Source organism: Bos mutus, chromosome 8 (genome assembly GCF_027580195.1).
Source record: "Bos mutus isolate GX-2022 chromosome 8, NWIPB_WYAK_1.1, whole genome shotgun sequence".
Taxonomy (NCBI): domain Eukaryota; kingdom Metazoa; phylum Chordata; class Mammalia; order Artiodactyla; family Bovidae; genus Bos; species Bos mutus.
Genome location: NC_091624.1, coordinates 14,095,537 through 14,116,586, shown reverse-complemented (window position 1 = coordinate 14,116,586; position 21,050 = coordinate 14,095,537). Strand labels below are relative to the sequence as shown.

The 21,050-nt window shown below is 49.9% G+C and overlaps 1 protein-coding gene across 10 annotated transcripts in view; it reads right to left on the bottom strand.

Annotated features, from left to right (window-relative positions):
- EPB41L4B (erythrocyte membrane protein band 4.1 like 4B) overlaps positions 1-12,819 on the bottom strand; it is a 138,807-nt gene extending 125,988 nt beyond the window's left edge. For 3 of the 10 annotated variants that reach the window (XM_070375145.1, XM_070375149.1, XM_070375141.1), the window contains exon 1: positions 12,388-12,816. In XM_070375145.1, coding sequence (XP_070231246.1) covers positions 12,388-12,687 — 300 coding nt within the window. In that variant the 5' untranslated portion in view covers positions 12,688-12,816. Of the gene's footprint in view, positions 1-12,387 lie in introns of all 10 variants that reach the window. The other 7 variants (XM_070375140.1, XM_070375142.1, XM_070375147.1 and 4 more) reach the window with 5 other exon arrangements.
- Between the last annotated feature and the right edge of the window lie 8,231 nt (positions 12,820-21,050).

Here is a 21,050-nt window from a genome sequence, read left to right as displayed (position 1 = left end):
AAGATACTCTTTTAATCAAATCTACTGAACACTTCTCAAAGATGAGGAATCTGGAGCTTTTCAAAGAAGCAACATCCAATGAAAGATAGGATACCTAGGCTCACAGGCAGGGGCTGAACAGGAGCAGGAATCCTGCAAGTATTATCTCAAGCCTCAGTGCCTTTGCATATGCTGACTGGCCACCAGAAAAGCTATTCTCCACTGTCCTCAGAACTCAAAGCTTTCTGAAATTTTCTGGTTGCCCATCTTTCCCCTCCCAGTCCTCCCACCTTAGCCCTTTCTTTAAGCTTATTTGAATTTCCCCGGGGCACTTTTCACACCAGGTGTAATGACTTGTCTCCACTCAAGCTTCTCAAGGACAAGGAACTTGCCTCACTGTTTTCTGTGTGCTGAGTCAGATGCTTTAAGTGATGCTTGTATCAACTGTACCTCTGGGGAACCAAATGTTGAGGATGCCATCGAGGAAATCCACAGTGGGAAACTCTAAGACAGATGGCTCACTCCTTCAACAAATGGGGAAGAAAAGGAGGGGAGAAGGGAAAACTCCAGATTAAGAGCTTTAGCTAAATTGTGGGGCAGAGAAAAAGGAGATGATGTTGGTCAAAGAATACAAACTTCAGTTATAAAATAAATAAGTTCTGGGATCTAAATGACAGCGTGATGATGCAATAGTTAATTATAATGTAGAGTGTACCTGAAATCTGCCAAGATACACACACAAATGGTGACCAGAAAAGTGATGGATATGTTAATTACCTCAATGTGCAGTAACCATTTCACAATGCAGATGTATATCAAATCAACGTGCTTTATATCTCAAATAAATAGCATTTTTATTTGTCAATTATGCCTCAATAAAGCAAGAGAAAATAACATTTCAAAAAATTCTTAAAGAGCTTCAGATAGATAATCAACCAAATACACTCAAAGGACCTTGGTGTGACAACCAAATAAGACAATCTGAACACTGACTATATATCTGAGACTAAAAGACAACTATTAATTATTTTTAGGTGTTGTGATAATATTGTGAATATTTTTTAGAAAACACAGCCCTTATCTTTTAGATAACTGGGATTTTGTTTTGGAATTTTTTTTAAAAGAATTAGGAAGGAACAGATATAAGAATACCAGTGAAAAGAGAGGGGCCACATTAATAAGTGATGAAGTTTAACACCGGGTACCTAGGTTATGTTCGTTATATGATGGGTACTTGGGGCTCTCTCTGCTTTTGACTGCACTTAAAATTTCAATGAATACAAACTGGAAGGAAAGTAGGCAGAAGTGAATGAAGACTACACATCCCGCAACTGCTCACCAGCAGCAACAGACTTCAGCTAATTCACAGCGAAAGGGAAGATGGAACGTTCATTCCCACTTAGGGAGGAAAGGCAAGGGGGACTTACGTGGACGCGTTCTCCCTTGTTCCACTGAGGTGAGCTCAGAAGAGGAAGTGGGTATGGGAGACAACCTCATCAAGGCCAGCAGAGAAAGGAGCCGAACACAATGAGAAAAATATAACCCAACTAAAAACCAGGCAAACATCATAGAACACAGCATACCAGGAGGAAATACATTCATGGTCCATAAACACGCAAAGATCCTCAACCCATCAACAACTGGGAAAAAGTGAAGACTACAGTGAGTTCCCACTAACTCCCGCAAGACCGGTAAAATAAAACAGAAAAGCTGCCCAACGCCCAGGGCTGAAGAATGGATTAGCAGACGCTTTTATGTACTGCAGGGACTCTGGAAAACAATTTCATATGATCTTAAAAGGCCCTGCCTGCCGCCCTCCCAGCGACGGGTACATACCCAGGAGAGATGCTGGCTTGCAAACGTGCACCAGGAGACCAATTTCAGGAGGTTCAAAGCGCCATTTTTTCCCCTAATAGCTCCGAACTGAAATCATCCCAAATGTCCACCGACAAAGGATAAATATATTCGGGTATATTCATGCAGCACGGCAAGAAGTCCAGCCATCTCATCAATATGGATAAACTGCACAGACACAATATTGAGTGAAAAATCCATATACTATAAAGTTCACAAACATGCAGGACGAACAGTCTATCTTTTAGGGAAACACACACATGAGGCAAACCCATCAAAAAAGGAATGAGATAAACTTTAGCGGTGGGGGAAGGGAAGGCAATTAGGGAGGGAACGTGGGTGGGGAATTAACAGCACTGGTGAGGCTCTTTGTTCTTAAGCTGGGTGGAAGGTACAAGGATGTTTGTTACATTACTTAATTTTTTTAGTATTTATTTATTTACTTATTTGGCAGCACGGGTCTTAGTTGCGACACGTGGGATTGTCCATCTTCACTGCAGGACATGTGGGATCTAGTTTCCCGAGGGGGGATGGAACCTGGGCCCCCTGCATTGGGAATGTGGAGTCTTAGCCACTGGACCACCAGGGAAGTCCCTGCTGCTGCTGCTAAGTCACTTCAGTCGTGTCTGACTCTGTGCAACCCCACAGACGGCAGCCCACGAGGCTCCCCCATCCCTGGGATTCTCCAGGCAAGAACACTGGAGTGGGTTGCCATTTCCTTTTCCAATGTATGAAAGTGAAAAGTGAAAGTGAAGTCGCTCAGTCGTGTCCGACTTTTCTTTTAAACCAGTCATATTACAGATGCTCTTTTGTATCTGTATTTCATCATTAAAAGATTTAAAGACTGACTGGACAGAGGACTTGCCAACACTGAGCAACTCTGACAAAAGACCAGACAAACTGGGAGAAGGATTAGCAAGAAAAGGAAGAGTCCCAGGTGAGAGGAGCCAGGATGCCAAGGACAAAACCCCGAGGGGTGGGTGGAGGACATCCAAGTCTCTGATGGCAGTGCCATCAGTGAACGGCAGGGCAGAGTTAGGAAGGCCCAGACACGAAGAAAAGTCTGTAACTCGGATGAATGGGTCAACAAACTGTGGCATGTCTGCACACTGGAGTATCATTCAGCCTTTAAAAAGCTGACCCATGCTACCACCTGGATGGACCTTGAAGACATTATGCTAAGTGAAAGAAGCCAGACACAAAAGGACAAGGACGGTATGACTCCACTTACGGGAGGTAGCTGGAGGAGTCAGATTCCTAGAGACAGAAAGCGGACTAGAGGCTGCCAGGGGTACGGGGAAGGAGGAATGGGGAGTTCGAGTTTACTGGACATGGCTTTAGTTGGGGATGATGAAAATGTTCTGGAGATGAACAGCGGTCATCTTGCATAACAATGTGCACATACTTTGAAGTGTACACCTAAAAATGGTTAAAATGGTCAATTTTATGCTACTTACGTATTATCACAGTTTTAAAAATCCATATTTCAAAGAAGGTGCAGCTGAGCAAGCAAGCTGGAAGGATAAAGGAGAGATGCTACCAAGCCTACCTCAAGCCCCTTGAACACACATAAGACATGACACAGATGACAAGAGCGTTCAGGCATGAAGTGGGCATGGAAGAGACACCACAGAGCCAAGGGAGGCTGACCCTGCAGGCACCCGAGGAACCGGGCGGTCCACATCCCCCTGGCAGGGCCAGCTTCCCTGGGCGATTCTGCCCCTGGGACCCGGCTCAGTGCCGGGAAACAAAGACACTCCAGATGACCCCATGGGTGGCACAGGGCCCTGGGGATATCACCCTCCAGTTCACAACTTCTAGAAGGAAATGCTGGGCACTCAGCCAACTGTGACACTGGGGGAAAGAACCTACAAGACATGCTGAGAAATGGTAGACAGAACCCGAATGCCAGAGATGCTGTAAAGCAAAGAGGTTCAGCAAAGGCAGGGCAGTTTACGGCAGGAAATTCTAACCTGTCAAAGGACAAAAGATTCTGACCTTCCCTGGGAGTTCCAGAGAGCACACCTTTCATGGGCTAGGGGTAGAGCACTAAAGAATGGGTCAGGAAACCCAGATTCAATTCTGGCTCCACCCTACTTACAGCTGAGTGGCCTTGAGACCTGCGTAAAGGGGATAACAACACTTTCCCAGATGGTAGCAATTAAGGGAAGTTAACACAGATTCTCCAAGCCTCGGGGGTAGGAGAGTCAACAGGCAAGATACCAAGTGCTCTGAGTGACAACCTTCAACCCCAAGAGACAGGTAGGAACAGGTATTATTACACACACACAGGCAATATTACACACACACACATACACACAAACTTCTTTAAGTAATTCAGAATAAGCCAAAAAGAAGGGACCAAACTGGGTGAAAAGTATGTCTGGAAGGCTTGGGTAAGAGGAAAAAGGTTTTTTTAAAAATAAAAACAGTATATAAAAGGCTGCACACCATGTTTATAAACATGTATGCAAAAGCCCAAAGACTGAAGGGAGCGGTGAAACCAACCAGTTGCTATGCAGCAGGATGGGAATATATAAAATGTTTCTCTCTGTGATAATTTTAGTGTTGTTCTATTAAACACTTTTTTAAAACTGTTGCCTATTACCAAACTCAGCCTTGAAGAATTATGGGCCTCAAACCAGAAGGCCCTCTGGTTGAAACCACACTCACCCAGTATGACTTACAGGTGTGAATTCCATGCATGGGAACCCCAAGTGGCCTGGAAAGGGGGCCACCGTTCTGAGGCTCCGGGTCCCCATCAACCCTGGGGCAGGCTCCTCCCACCCCCACTCCTCCCAGACCCAGTCCCAGTCAGACGACCTTCCCGACACAAACCTCCTCTAGCCCGAAGCTACAGTCTGCCTTACTATGTGACACCGGTGGGGTTTTTTAAATCAGTCTGCTGGGCCCTGATTCTCCCCTCTCACAAATAAGGTATAACAACAGTAACCACCAAAAGAGGTTTGGTAAGGATTCAAGTCACTTAAGCACTTAGCATAGTATCAGCACACTGTGATCCCCTGACTCTTACCAGCCTGAGACCCTCCTCTGTGCTTCAGAGGTTGCTCACTCACTCCTTCAAGATTTGGGGGCTCAGCCGGCGCTCACAATCATCCCTAATCACAAGGAGCTGGAAGCCCAGCCAGTGCCGTTTCCTGGCTCCCATCCTCCCTGTATTTGCACCTGCTGCTTCATCCACTGAATGCCTTCTGAGCAACTCTTAACAGCAGAACCTCCTAGGCAACCTTCCGGACAACTCAGTGTCACTCAGGGCATTGAACCTTCTCCAAATCTAGCCCACGGTTCCATGGCTCACCCCCTCACCACCCCTCGTGGGGTTCCGAGTTATCTCCTGACACTGTCTCCCCACTTCTAGACTGGAACTCTCTCCCCTGTCCTATCCCCTCCCAACGCTTCATGCGGGGTAAATGCACAACCAGTCTTGGGTGACTGAAAGCACTGGCCAAACAAAAACATTGTGGGAAACAAAAATAAGCCAGAAATTAAAATCAAGTGGGACTAGTGAGATACATCCAGTGTCGAGAGAAGCTGAAGAGGCTGCAGGATGAGATGAGAGACCCTGGGGCAGAGGAGGCACTCCTGGGATGCTGCAGGGTTACCCACCCATCTATGCCACATCAGCCCCGGCTGGGAGCAGGGCCTGAGCTCCCTGGGCAGGTGGGAGCCTCCCCAAAGCAGGTGTTCAGAACACAAGTCCTCAGATGCAAGGGGAGTCTGTGGCCACATCAACGGGACCTCTAAGCTGCCGGGAAGCAAAGGTGATTGGTGGGGAAGGGCTCCAAGGATGAGGACCCCACTCCTTACCCAGGCATTAGGTAGCGTACAGCTCAGATGGCCACAGGGAGCTCCCGCCCCAGCTAAGGATCCCAGGGGCTGTAAAGTAGTAGGGGCAGAAGGGTCCCACCCTAAAGAGGCCCAAACTTGGGGTCTAGCTCCCTATTCAATTGTGCTGTAGAGGTGGGGAAAGAGACTTTACTGTTATCAACCCATATAAATTCATCGTTTTAAATAACATATTCAGAACTAAAAACAAAGAGAAAAGTACAGATGGACACACACACACACCACAGTTTTAAAAGTGGTTATCTCTGATGAGATTTTAGATGTTTTTAACTTCTCCTCCATCTCTATATTTTCTAATCTTTCTGCTGCCAACGTGTTCTCCTGTGAAATGCAAGTGGGGGAGGAAAACACATGCCAACCACCAAAAAAAAAAAAAAAAACAAAAACCCACCAAGATGAATCAGCAGCTGACCCTGCCTGCAGGCAGCTGCCATGGGCCCGAGGAGGAAGCCCCAGCAAAGAACCAGATTCCTGCAGAAGAAACACTCTGGGCAGCATGGAGGAGGCTGGAGACAGGAGTCAGGCCATGGAGAAAGATGGGACACGGGTTTTGAGGACAAGTTGTGGGTGGAGGATTTCTGCGGTGATGGAGTGGAGTTTTTTCTAAGTCCCTATGCAAGAATGTAGGAGAAAGGCTATCTCCCTGTATCACCGACCCGACTCCCACCACAATCTTTTGCTATTTCAGAATTAAACAGACCTGCGCCTTCATCCACAACAGTGCACTAGAAACAGAACTCAGTGAGATTATACATGTGAAAGCTCTTAACCAGTTAATATTTGTTCTGTCCTGGACTTGTGCAGGGTCATGTTCCTGGTGCTGGAGAGGCTGGCAGACACCCCCACCCTGCATATTAACACCGACAATCCGGCAAGTGAGGAACCGGAGTTAAGCGAGGTCACCTCTGTCCCACTTGGGATGGTCACCATCCACCTCTCCTGCCTTCTCCTCTTCCCCACCTGCCCTCCTTTGAAAACAAAGGTATGTTTTAAAAATACATAAACCCATGACACAGTCATCCGAGGGCCCCCACGGCCTCATTCATAGTCCAGGATGGGTGCGAGCAGGGTAAGCCCTGGAGGGCCACCTTGAGTCATTACCAGCCCTCACAAGGAGGAAAAAGCAGCCGCCTGAAGTCTGGGATAAGGCAGGGTGTTCATGGCATCAGGGACCTCAGGAGTGAGTGGAGATGAGGAGCTGCCTTCTCATGGGTCTTATGTGGTCCTCCATTTCTTCCCACACCTGAGACTGAAGATACCCCTGTCCTCCAAGTTAGACCCCACTCCTCACTTCCCCCACACTCAATCAACAGCCCCACCTCCGGGAACGCACCAGCACTCAGTCCCTTCTCCACCCCAGGCCCTCATCACCCCTCACCTGGATTACTGCACAGCGGAACTGTCTCCAGAGAGGGAATGGTCCCCATTCCCTCTCCCAGCCCAACCTTCACTCTGGGGTGGCAAAGATGGGCTCCCTAAAGTGCAAGTGTGAGCCTACCAACCCCCAGCTTGGAGGCTGCTGCTCCCATCCTCATTGTCTGAAGCCCTTTTTAATGCACAGTGCGGCTGCCCTCTGCTCTCACAGTTCAGAGCCAGTGTTTTTCAAAGGTTGTGACTTGCATGCCCAAGGTACCGATTCAAAGTCCAGCTTCCTAAACTAATCAGAAATTCTGCAGGTGAGCTCTGCACAGCTGAACTGGAGACAAGAAAATCCCAGATGCACTCTTTGTGTACACTGAAGTTAGAGAACCCTTTTGCTGGAGTTTCCCGTTGTTTAGGTAAATGCCCAGAACATATCTGGCCCCCTGCCATGATGCTGTGTTAGGACTCGGGCCAGCCACCTTACTGCTGATCCTACACATCTCCAAAGGCGAGAGTGGTTCCCAAAGATGCACCTGACTCCTCCTCACTGAGTGACCAAGGGAGTCACTTTATATCCCCAGGCCTCTGTATTCCATACATACGATGGGTGGATATGTGTTGTCTAGGGTCCCTTCTAGACATACAATCTTCATGTTGTATCATGTATGTTCTGTTGGGTCTGAGGTTCCAGTCCTGAAATTCTAAGGACCGGCATTTTTCTATCTGGGGGTGTAAGTGGGGGGTGAAAAGTGAAAGTCTTAGTAACTTAGTCCGACTCTTTGCAGCCCCATGGACTATAGCCCACCACGCTCCTCTGTCCATAGGATTCTCCAGGCAAGGACACTAGAGTGGGCTGCCCTTCCCTTCTCCAGGAGATCTTCCTGACCCAGGGATTGAACCTAGATCTCCTGCACTATAGATGGATTCATTACCATTTGAGCCACCAGGGAGTAGGCGTGGGAGGGTAGCATTCTTTTCTCATTCAAAGTGAAACTTGTTTCCAATTTCCAATAAGGGAGAGCCAAGCAACGCTTAGCCTTCCTGGCATGGTTTTTTTTTTTTTAGGCCAAGCCACGCGGCTTATGGGATCTTAGTTCCCTGACCAGGGATCAAACCCAGGCCCTTGGCAGTGAAAGTTCAGAGTTCTAACCACTGGACCACCAGGGATTCCTACCCCTTTTTTTTTTTAATGTTCATTTCTAGAAAATTTCCCAATCCCTTTTCATAGGCCAAAGAGGAGGCACAGAGATGTGTGTGAGATGACAGCCGACCAGCAACCCTTCAGCACCCTGCTGCTTCCTAAGGCCTTTTCATATCCTTTTAGACATATAATCCTCCCATTTTAAAGACCAGAAAATCAAGGTTCAAGGATGGCGCAGCCAGACTGCGCAACTCAAATGTGCACATTCCCACCCTGAAACTCTCTGTGCTTGCCCTGTACCACCCAAGTCCACACTGAGCTCAGAGACGGTGAGAGCAGCTGCGCCAAACCCCCTACTGGCCAACGAGGCATGCCCTGCAGGGCATGGGAGGGAGCGCTAACCAGCCAGCCACACCCCTTCCTGGCTCTCCACACAGAGCTGCTGGAAGCCTGCGCATGCAAGGGAGGGGGGAGACGGGGCTGAGCAACAGCCGCACGAGCAAAAGCGATGCCAGGGATTTAGTCAACAGAGAGCTAATATGAGTCAACAGCGGGTGCCGCTGCCAAACACACTAATGGGATCTTCAGCGGCATTAACAGAAGGGAAGAGTCTGGGGCAGGCCGAGGGAGTCCTGCCCTGCTGGCCAGACCACACCTGAGGGCTGGGGCCTGGCCTTGGAGGGGGACGCACCTTCTGAGCCAGCACCCAGGTTTCTGAAGAGGAGTGGCTCTGGAGGGGCACTCTGGCCTGTATGGTGGGCCAAGGCCTCCTCTGGGAGCTGGGCTGGCACAGGAAGCCCACTCCAGATTGCCCATTATAGATGGATTCTTTTTTTCCCCCAAAGATCCCAACAAAGCTTAAGAACACACAGGCGTGCCAGAGGATGAGACCCACCACCTGGGGAAGGGGGCTCCAGGCTCCATCAGGGAAGCATCACTGGAGAAGACAATTACAGCTGCTTCTTCCTTTGTTATATATAACAGCGGGGCCGTGGCATGGCCAAGAAGTGGCTGACTCCCTGAAACAACAGGGAGTCTAAAAATGCATAAGGGGCACTGGATTTGAGATCCTAGAGCCACAAGAATCAAAGTCTCCAGGAAGTCCTCCTGATTCATCCATCCCCAGCACCCTATCTGGTGAGCCTGTGAGCTCAGCATCACTTACAGGAAAAAGACACACTGCTGCCTGCGTTTCTCAAGGGCCTCAAGGCCACCTCTCATTCACCTTTGGGTCCACAGCCCAGCTGAAAACCAAGGTGCCCCAGCACAATCCCACTGAGGGCCTTGTGTTTGAGGCACTTCTGGAACACGGGCCTCCTGACTAGGGCTAATAAAACGGCTTATGACAATGCCTGAGCATGGTTAGTATGCTGAGCGGAGAATGCATGACGCTACCACCACCAGAGAGTTTTAATTACAAAAGAGCCATAGTTAGCCTGGCAAGTGTGCTTTGTGCCTGAGCAAGTGACTGGAGACAGAAAATCCAGCTTAGGGAGATGGCGGTCAAAGGTAAATCCGGTGTACCAGGCCACAAAGCCATCCCAGGGCCCAAGAAGCGGTAAAAATTCAGGAATGCAGGAGACGAGAATAATGACCAGGGGGACTAAATGCCAAAAAAGGACAGCATAAAAAGTGAGCCTGGTGAAATGGGGCTGAGAAGGAGCACAGATGCTACAGCTTTATGGAGACCCGGCTGCTTGGAGCCCATGCTGTAACTGAGAGTTCGTTACTGGCACTGAAACTCTGAAGATGACTGTGGGAGACTGTGATGCAGCTCTCACACAGAATAAATCTTCCAGTCAATGAGCTGTGCTCACTGGTGAATTCTCCATCTTTCCTCCCCAAGCAAGGGCACAGATGACCAAACCCAACATTTGCTCTGGACCTGCCTTTGGGCGGCACATATACATTATATGCATGTCTATATAAATAAAATTGGAGGTTCACTAAATAACATCTTAAGGCATCCCATTGGACGTCCCTGGTGATACAGTGGATAAGAATCCGCCTGCCAAAGTTCGATCTCTGGTCTGGGAAGATCCCACATGCCGCAGAGCAACTAAACCCCTATGCCATAACTACTGAAGCCCGTGCGCCTAGAGCCTGTGCTCCCCAACAAAAGAAGCCACCGCAGCTAGAAGCCAACACTAGAGCCTGTGCTCCCCAACAAGAGAAGCCACCGCACCTAGAAGCCTGCACACCGCAAGTGAAGAGCAGCCCCCTCCCCCCACTGCTCTCTCTGCAACTAGATAAAAACCCAAGCAGCAGGTAAGACCCAATGTAACCCAAAAATAAATAATAAATAAAATTTTTTTTTTTACAAAAAGGAAAGAAATCTGCCATTGTAAGAAAACCTAGTTAATTCTTCTGTCAAGTAGCCTTTAATTAAGTGAAGAAACCTTTAGGATGCAAAACCTGCCTCCCCCACGCTAGGCCAGGGCTCCACCAGCTGAGGTAAGTCAGCCTTTGCATCCCAACCTGTTCATCTGGGTACCTGTTTGGGTCTATTCACCACGCATGCATTTTTACTGGGTTTGCATTTTTCATCTCAGGAACACCACTTAAACCTGTCGCAGAAACCTGACAGAAGCAATACATTTTATAAACGAATCATCTTGGGGGAACAGACAAGAAAATCATCAGCAGTGAGCGTTGTCAAAGTTCCCAACCAGAGCATTCCTTTCGCAGATCTGAGATGCAGAACGCGCCACATCCTCTCCACACACCAGCTGCCCGCTCCAGAAGCAACCCACTCACCTCTCCTCCACTCGGCTCGGCCCGCCCCCCTCCCCTTTTTCAAGCCTCCTCTCCCAGCTGAATAAAAAGCTGGAGAGCCCAGTCTTGGAAAAACAGTAACATTTTAATACTATTTTAAAGACAACTGCTCTGAGCACTGGAATGTTGGCTCCTTTTCCATGAATAAAAAGGCCCCCGAAGGGTATTATCGTAACAAAATGATATCCTATGGAGAGCACCAGGAACCACAAAAATAAAATCGCCATAAACTGAAACTGTCTCAAAATTAAACCTAACACAAGGAAACATTAAACCGCAGGCCAGGCAGACTCTGATTTTCCCATCTAAAACCCTTACAGGTTCCCAGCCAGTTCTCTCCTGACGTCCAATTTCCCCCACCCGAGAAGGTCTGAATGCTTTCTTTAGAAGTCCCGGTATGTTATTCTGCCCGCCCCGCTTGAAACCCTCGGGACGATCTGTAACATTCATCTAAAGCTCAACCGTTACTGTGTCCTCAGTCACACCCAAAGATTCCCAAAGGCAACGTCTGCCGCAGCGCCGGGTGCACAGTAGGCGCCCCACTAATGTGCGGATTCGATCTGATCAGATCTGGCCCCTTGGGCTAGAAAGACCCGCTGGTGGCCGGACGCCCTGGCGGGGATAGCAGCGCCAGCCGAGCTCTCCGCTGCAGGGGGCGGGGTGCAACCACCTGTGGGCGGGTGGCCCGGGCTGAGGCCGCGGCGCAGCCGCCCTGGGGTGCCTCCGCGGCTCCACGCACAGTCCCCGGGGAAAGTCCGGCGCCCCAGGCCCGGGGGCCGACTCCCAGCGGCCCAGAAGGGGGCTCTGCCGCTGCAAAGTTGACCCGATCAGCGAGAGTAGATTCTCCAGTTAGCTCCCAAGTCGCCCAACCCCCTGTGAAGCAGCGGGCCAGAGGGGCTGTTTAGGATGGGATGAAGGGGTGGGGAGCGCCCAGATGGGGACTGGAGAGAGCAGAAATACTCCCCTGACTCCCCCCCAAACTTGGGGCACCTGCCGGCCAGCAGGCGAGGGGGCTTCTCCTCCCCTGCCTTCCCACCACGGCCTGGTGGCGAGTCTGTGGGGGCAAGCGGGCTACCCCGGGGCAGCCCCGCCTTGTTTTGACATTCTCTAAACGACAGCCCAGCACCAAGAAGGCCGCTGCAGGCACCTCAGGGACCGAAGGGGAACAACAGTCACCCGCGCCAGGGGGCGGGGACTTGGGACTTGAGGGGGCGCGGGCCAGGGATGGGGGCCCCCGGAAGAGACCAGAATGGGGTGGCCGGAGAGGGAACAGGACTAGGAAAGCGCGCAGAAGGGGGAGGGGATCCCGGAGAGGTACAAGGGGAGCTCCCCAGAGGGGAGCATCGGGGGAAGGGAACTGCCCCACGAGCCCCGGGGTGCCAGTGGCCCGGACCGGCTCCGTCACTCACCGGCAGGTCCACGCTCACTTCGGTACCGTCGAGCAGGAAGACGCGGCAGTAGAGGGTGGCCTTGGAGGCTCCGGCGGCAGAGATGTGCACGGCCGCGCCGCCCGTGAGCAGGGGCCCGCCGCCGGCCGGGAACACGCTGCCCCCGGGCGCGGCGGGCAGCGTGGAGACAGCGGCGGCCGGGCCCCCCCTCGGGCCCCCGTCGCGCTCGTCCCCCAGCCCGGCGGCCCCGCGCCCTGCCGCGCCCCGCGCGTAGCGCTGCATGGAGCGGCGGCCAAAGGTCCGGCGCAGAAACCGCAGCATCCTGGCTGGGGGCGTCCCCTGCCTCCGCCCCCTGCGCCGCTGCCGCTGCGCCGCCGCCCGGGAGTGCCCCGCGACGCCGTCAGTGCCAGCGCCCGCCCGCGCCTCCTCCCGCCGGCTGCGGCCCGGGGCTCGCTCCCGCCGAGGCCGAGGCCGCGCTCCGGATGCCTGCGGGGCGCGCCGGCCCGGCCAGCGCCGACTGCGAGTGGCCGCGGGCGGGAGGGCGCGCTCGGGGCGGCCAGGCAGCCGTCCCGCCGCCGCCTCCGCCGCCACGCGCTCTGCCGGGCCGGCGGCCTGCGCTCGCGGCCGAGGGGCTGCTCCCGACGGCCGGCCGCGGGCGGCCCGGGGGGCTGCGGGGGGCGCGGGGGCGGGCTGCCGGCTGCTCCCGCGCCGCGAGCCGGCCGAGGGCCAGCCGGAGCAGGGCGCCTGCGTGCTCCTGGCGCGCTCGCTCCCACTCGCCGCGCCCGGGCCCGAGGAGGCCCCGCCGAGTACCCGCTCCCCAGGCGCCTTTTCCTGCGCCCGCAGCCCCCGCCTCCCACCTGGGAGGCTGCACCTCCAGCCGCCGCTGCCGCCGCCGCCGCCGCCGCCGCCGCCGGGACTGCAGCACGCCCTCCTCCCTCGGGGCTGCGCCGGGTATTTGCAAACCGAGTCTGTGCTGCCCCCTGCCGGCCCGAGCGCCCCCTGCTGCTGTAGGTGTGCTCACGTGTGTACACGTAGGTGAGCACACACGTGTTTCCGGCGCCCTGAGCCCTGAAGACGCCCGAGTCTCCCCTTGCCTAGTTTGTAAACCTGGGCTGCATGCCCTCAGGGGAGCCATGCCCGAGAGGCCAGAAAGAAAAACGCAGGAAGCGAAGGCCCTGCCAGGCCCTCAGTTTCCCCTTCTGGAAAAGGATGGGGGTGGACTAGGTAATCTACCAGGTCCCCACAACTGAAGTTCTGTCAGTTTAAAATCTCAGAGCTGAAAGAGCCCTTTCTGCTATTCCAGTCCTATGGACACATTCCAGATAAGGAAATTGAGGCCAGGCTAGGAGAAGTGTACTTTCCCAATGGACTACGCAGAGAAACACCTTTCCTCAAGGAACTCGTGTCCAGTATGGAGGAAGTGTGCGTGCGTGTGTGCTCAGTCGCTCAGTCCTGTCCGACTCTTTGCCATCCACAGAGGCCTGCATAAATAGCCACAACTTTTAAGAGTAGTAAGGGCTGAAGAAGTTACTGAGAAGCAGAGTAGAACTGAGGCGTTAGGAGGTAGTCTATGAGGATACACGGAGAATATTGGAGGCAAAGGAAATGTTTATAAACAATGCCCCCCAGGTATACAAGTTCAGGGACTGGTTCAAGAAGAAGTGGGTTGTCCATTGTGGTTGAAAGAAGGTCAGGCCTCTTGAGAACAGCACTACTTTGCTTCTGTGTGTGCCTGACACTGTGCTAAGCCCTTCTCATTCATCATCTCCTAAATCCTCAGGACAGCCTGGTTCCATAAATGGTTTTATCCCCATTGTACGGAGGAGGAAATTGAAGCTTAGAGAGCTTAAGAGACTTGCTCCAGATTTCATTTCAAATAGGGGCTCGTTTGCTGGGATTTAAAGCTGTTGCTCCTAACCACTGCCAGGCTGAGGCATGTGGCATGATTGGCAAGCAGTGGTGGTTTCTGAGAGACCTGGACAGAGGCAGTGGCCACAGCAAAGGGGAAAGAGAAAGAGAAGGATGAATTCAGGAGGTATTCCAAAATCGACGTTTACTGAGGATCAGGCACGGTCTTAGGTGATTTCATGGATGGTATTTTCATTACCCTCATTTTAACCTTTCTAGATAGTTCTGTTTATCCCCATTGACTTAGGTGGAGTTTGGAGCTTAGAGAAGTAACATCCTTGCCTGAGGTCTCAGAGCTCCTGAGTGGCAGCAGCCAGTGCCCTCCCCTGTTGCCTGATGTTTCTCTTACGACTCTACAGGGATCTACCTGGTGACAGTGTATTCTGAGGGGGCACCTGCAGTCAGACTTCCAATACCCACTCTGCTCCTCTCCCCACCCCCACCCCCACTACCAAGACTTAATAGAATACTGTCAGCAAACGTGTTCAAAGGGGACCCAGTCTGCTTACGGTTTATAAGGGTAGCCCATTTCCTACTCTATAGCCCAGAAGTGCTCTGGTAGACTGAATAATGGCCCTCTGAAGATATTCACATCTCAGTCCCCAGAACCTGTTCCTGAATATGTTCCTGTACATGGCATAAGGGACTTCACAGATATTCCTTATAAATTCAGGAATTTGAGGTGGGGAGGTTATCCTGGGTTAACTGGGTAGGACCAATTTAATCACAAAGGCCCTTGTAAAAGGAGACAGGGGAGTCGGAGACAAAGAAAGTGATGTGGCAGTGGGAGCAGAAGTCAGAGCAATGCGTCCAGGAGTCAAGGAGTGCAGGCAGAGGCTGGAAGCTGGAAGAGGCACGGAACAGATTATCCTGTATATTTTAGAAGGAACACAGCCTTGGTTTTTAATGCAGCCTGTAAAATCTGACTCTGACTTCTGACCTTCAGAACTGTAAGATAATGCACTTGTGTTTTAAACCCCTAAGGTGATGGTGATTTATTCCAGCAGTGATAAGGAGACTCATACAAGTGCAGGGTTAAATCATGTTAGGTTGGTACACTACATTTTCCCAAGCCTCTTGGCATTGTCACAGTGCCATCCCTCTCAAAGGAACTGTCATTCAGTTCCTACGTATCCTCTGTCCTTCTCTCCACTAAATGCTGAGCTCCATGAAGACAGGAGTTTTTTTCTTATTCATCACTGTATCCCCACCCAGCACCTAGCCTGCTGCCTGACAAATAATCAGCATTCAATAAATGCTTGTTGAATGAATGCAGGATCAGATTTCATTGTCGTAATAGCCCGTGGGGTAAGTATTACTTTTGCCTTTTAGAAATGGAGAAAATGAAGGTTGGAGTAGAGTCCAGACTCACACTCACCTCTCCTGACTCCAGCTCCCAAGTGCTACTGACAATACCATGTCATATCTAGATTGCGTTCATTTTACCTGTACCTTCTCTGTCCTGGGCACCGTCACCTCACTGATTGAATGGATCTCATTCAGTCTTCATCCCGATAGTGATTTTTAAAAAAAATTTATTTACTTATCTGGCTGTGCCGAGTCTTAGCTGTAGCACTCAGGATCTTTAGTTGTGATCTAGATCTAGCTCCCCGACCAGAGATTGAACTTGCGCCCCCTCTATTGGGAGTGCAGAGTCTTAGCCACTGGACCACCAGGGAAGTCCCCGCAATAGTGATTTAAGCACTATTTTCCCCACCACACAGAGGAGAAACAGAGTCTCAGGACTTTCTTTGATTAAATCTCACGTTAGTCAAGTTTCCTCCCCAGAATTTCCACATTTGAATAGTAAGGTTGCATTTTGTCTGTTCACAGTGCTATCTATTTCAGTGATTGCTCTTTCTTCATCTTGGCATTTTAGACCATAAAAATTCCTTCCCTCTTATCCAAGCTCTGTACCAGCCCTTCAGAAATTTTAATTGCCATTTCTCAGACCCTCTCTGAGAAGGCCTATAATACTTTGGCCACCTGATGTGAAGAACTGACTCATTTGAAAAGACCCTGATGCTGGGAAAGACTGAAGGCAGGAGGAGAAGGGGACAACAGAGGATGAGATGGTCAGATGGTATCACCGACTCAAAGGACATGAGTTTGAGTAAACTCCAGGAGTTGGTGATGGACAGGGAGGCCGAGTCCATCGGGTCATAAAGAGTCGGACACGACTTAGCGACTGAACTGAACTGAAGACCTCTCTGCTCAATGAAAATGGACCAGAAATGCACATGTTTCTAGTTTGCCAACACATCGCTCTTTTATGGGCCTTTTGGTCTTCAAACTATCAGTTAGTATTTTACCTGTGTTCCTGTCTAGAACCATCTTGAGCTGAAGTTCTCAAGAAAGAGTCTACATTTAAATTCCAGGTCCTTTCCTTGGCCACAAGCATTAGCTTGAGTTTCTCAATGTCATGACACTTTGGAAGCTGACCCGTAGAGTCACTTTTTGCCTTCTCATCATTAAAGATCAGCCACCAGTTTTTTGAATTTTATTTTTATTGAGGTGACATTGATTTATATAAGCTTATATACATCAATATAAAGTTTATATAAAACATATAAGTTTCATGTGTACAACACTGGTTTCGTTTTTAATTTTGTTTAATTTTTGGCTACACTAAGCGGCACGTGGGATCTTATTTCCCTGACCAAGGATCGAACCTGTGCCCCCTGCTGTGGAAGCACAGAGTCTTAACCACTAGACAGCCAGGGGAATCTTTCAGCCACCACTTCTTTGTCCACCTCCTCAGGTTCATGAGAACCTCCTAGCTTCCTTCCCATCCCTACTCCCAGAGTAGCAAACCTTGGGGAGCTCCTTACATGGACCCTTCCTCCATAGTAGTCTTATGTGTTAATTAAACAGCCCTTAGCCCTGTCTCTAAGCAAGAAACTCCTCTCAGAAATGTGCCATTTATCCTTAGCCTTTGTTTCCTGGCTCATTTCCTAGACTCAATAAAATTATGCCCTCATTCCCTCAGACTCTTTTTCTTTTCCCATAGAACAAGATTACACTTGAATGTATGCTCCTATTTATTCCCTTGTAATTTTTTTTCCATAAACATTTACTGAGACGTTACTATGCCTCACAAAGCCCTGCCCACTCTTCCAAGTGTTTGTAAATGTTGGCTTAGTCTTTCTGCTATGATTTCACAATAATAGCTATCATTAATTAAAGACTGTGTTGTGGGCAGCTGTGGTTTCTGCCAGCCTTGAGTCCTTTTTCTTTCTTTGGGGACAACAACACAGAGAGAAGCATAGCCAAAGCACATAGTTTTCTGGTGAAAGTTCAGGTTTAGACTACCTGGATCCAGCCATGCCTGAAGCTACTCCTTGGAATTTACAGTTTAATAAGTGAATCAAAACAGAATGAAGATTTTTCCAGGTCCCAGGTTCCTTGGCTTCATTTGTTCTCTTTCCTGAACATGAGGCATAAGCATTATTTTGAATAGGCACTCCCACTTTGTTCATTCTTTAAAGGACTCATCTCCAAGCAAATAATTAGCAAAGCAATGCTCATCACTGAATTTACAGAAATAAATGAAGAGTTAATAACTCATCTAAACTTTTAGGTTCAGAAGTGGCAGTGATGAAAGGACTTTTGGGTGACTACAACTGAGTCCCAAATTTATATTTTTAGCCAATCCTTTTACCCTGCTCAAATCTTATTTCTGACTTCCTTCTCAACATCTAATCCCTAGATCTGCATTCCAAACATCTATTGCCTGGCCCCGTGTCTAGACTCAAGAGATCAACATTTGGAGAGAAACAGGAGTGGTCCGCCTTCCCTGACGCCCACCCTGGCATGTGTACCCTATCTGAGGACCCATTTCTTCCCTGAAGGATGTGCACCCCGCTCTGGGGAGACCCACATGGCTCTGATGTAATAGCCCCAACATTCAGACGCTAGCGATGCCCACAGAGAACAGAGGGGAGCACTTTCATAGTGCTTGCCAGCCTTGTTACCTCCCTGCCTTCATCTCAGATGTAACCACTTATTATTTAACATTCCTCATGTGCTTCCTTGTCTCTTATTCTCTCTTAGCCAACTGGTTACCTTTGATTCTTTTCTACCCAATGGTCTAAAATCAGTGCTGTCCAATAGAACTTTCTGCAATGATGGAAACATTCTATTAATATATCTGTGCTGTCCAACATGGCAGCCCCTAGCCACATGTGACTATGGAGCACTTACAAGAAAGCTAGTGTGACTAAGGAACTAAAATTTTAATTTTATTTTATTTTAATTTAAATGTAAACCTGATTTGTTTTTGTTGTTTAGTCACTAAGTCGTGTCTGACTCTTTTGTGTGGACTGTAGCCCGCCAGGCTCCTCCGTCCATGGGATTTCCCAGGCAAGAATATTGGAGTGGGTTGCCATTTCCTTCTCCAGGGGATCTTCTCAACCCAGGGATGGAACCTGTGTCTCCTGCATTGGCAGGCAGATTCTTTACCACTGAGCCACATTAGAAGTCATTATATCAGACAGTGCAGAACTAGACATCACCTCTACCTCATCACCCATCAGTTCAGTTCCGTTCAGTTCAATCGCTCAGTCATGTCCGACTCTTTGCGACCCCATGAATTGCAGCACACCATGAATTGCAGCACCCTGTCTATCACCAACTCCCAGAGTTCACTCAAATTCACATCCATCGAGTCGGTGATGCCATCCAGCCATCTCATCTATCATCCCGTTCTCCTCATGCCCCCAATCCCTAAAAGACTCAGCATCAGAATCTTTTCCAATGAGTCAACTCTTTGGATGAGGTGGCCAAAGTATTGAGTTTCAGCTTTAGCATCAGTCCTTCCAAAGAGCACCCAGGACTGATCTTTAGAATGGACTGGTCAGAGGGCATCACCTATGCCTGGGCTCATTTCTGTGGTCCCTGATCCACTCCTATTGGGTCCAAGTAGTGACCCTTTTTCTCATCCCAGGCTTCTGACATTAGCCTTCCCAGGCCCAGCCAAGTCATGACTTGATCCTGTTTGCCATTGATTCAAAAACCCATCTTCTGCCAAGTTGGTCAAAACCAAGGTAACTTGTTCTTTGGGGGAAAGACCTTGGTAACTGAGCTGCTATGGTGGTAGGATGTGCTTTTGAAATCCTTCCACAGCTCAGAGCACAGCCTGAAAGCAGATTTCCAAAGTGGGGGTTCCATGACCCACTTGGCTGAACATCACACAACCAAGGCACAGGAAGCACAGACACAAAAGGAACCCTCCCCATCACCTCCTTCCCTGTTGTAGCTGTCAAGCCCTAGTTCAAGCCAAGGAAAGACAGAACTTGAAGAAAGAGAAGCTAGTGGGTAGGGTCAGATGCATGCCAGTGAAGGTTTAAGAGGCATGAGGTCTGTGAGGGGCCTCTGGACTGGGCCAGCTGGGGAGGAGACATTGTCCCTTGTGGCCTTGAGGGCAGTCCAGTGGTGGAAGCAGAGAATGGATTATATGATGGATGCAGGGAGATGGAGATAGTAGATCCAGGCCACTCATCTTGAAGGCTTAGTATCAAAGGCAGGCAGTGAGGTATCAAAGGAAGAACAAGGACGGCTGGATCCTCATCTGATACTTTCTCATCTGCTAAATGAGTTTTGTTTTGTTTTAATAATAATAGGACAAGATAGATAACAGGTGCAAAAAAGAAAAGGCTTTATAAATTGCAAAATTCTGTGAAAATATAAGGCTCAAAAAAGAAGGGAATACGGCAGTTGCTAGAAGGGGCAAGGAGACCAAAGAAAATTTGGGGGGGGGGATGGCTCTAATTTTAATATTGGGGAGATCATTACATATTAGGAGAAAAAAGGTGGGCTTCCCTGGTGGCACAGTGGATAAGAATCCACCTGCTGATGCAGGGGACATGGGTTCGATTCCTGGTCTGGAAGATTCCACATGCCTCGGGGCCACTAAGCCCGTGCACCGCAGCTACTGAGCCCATGTGCTGCAACTGTTGAAGCTCAAGTGCCCAGATCCTGTGCTCTGCAAAAGAGAAGCACTGCCACGAGAAGCCCACGCACCAGAGGAAGAGTGGCCCCTGTTCACCACAACAAGAGAAAGACCCAGTGCAGCCAAAAATTAAAAAAATGTTTTTAAAGGAAGAGGCATGTGGAGAGGGAAAGACCGAAGGGGTAAAGGAGTATCATTGAGCAAACCTATAGAGGATGTTTGGCGGGAAGGAATAAATGCATTTTTTTTAAGCTGGAGGGAAGGCTGATTAGAGAGAAGCTGGGTGGAGCTAAGAGTTGACAAATGTTTATCAGAGGCACCCTGCTTTTTATTCCCAAGGGAATAATAAAAAGAATAACACGTCTTTATGCTGTGCAGAGGTTTATGGCTTATTAAGCGCTGTCACAGACATGACTGCATTTAATGACCCTGCCAGACAATCCCGGCTGTGTGGTGTTCTTAGCCTCAGTTCACAGCTGGGGAACCCAGGGCTTGAAGAAGTGTGGGACTGAGGTTACGTAGCTGGTACGCAGCCATGTATTGGGATGGGAGCCCCTGATCCCAGGGCTATTTGGCTGGCTTGCATCCTTCCCTCAGTGCCCTCTCTAAACTGAAACCTGGCCCTTCCCCGCAACTCCTGCCCTCACTGACTCACTGGGAGGGGCCCCTGTTCCTCTTTACTCCCTAGAGCCAGTTTCTGACCTTTAAGACAACACCCTCTCTCTTCCCTTTGCCACCCTCTTCCCTAGCCTGTCCCTCCCTTTGGACTAAGCTGTTAGAATAAAGGCAGGGTTTGGAGCATATTAAGATGGCAGCCACTGCAGAC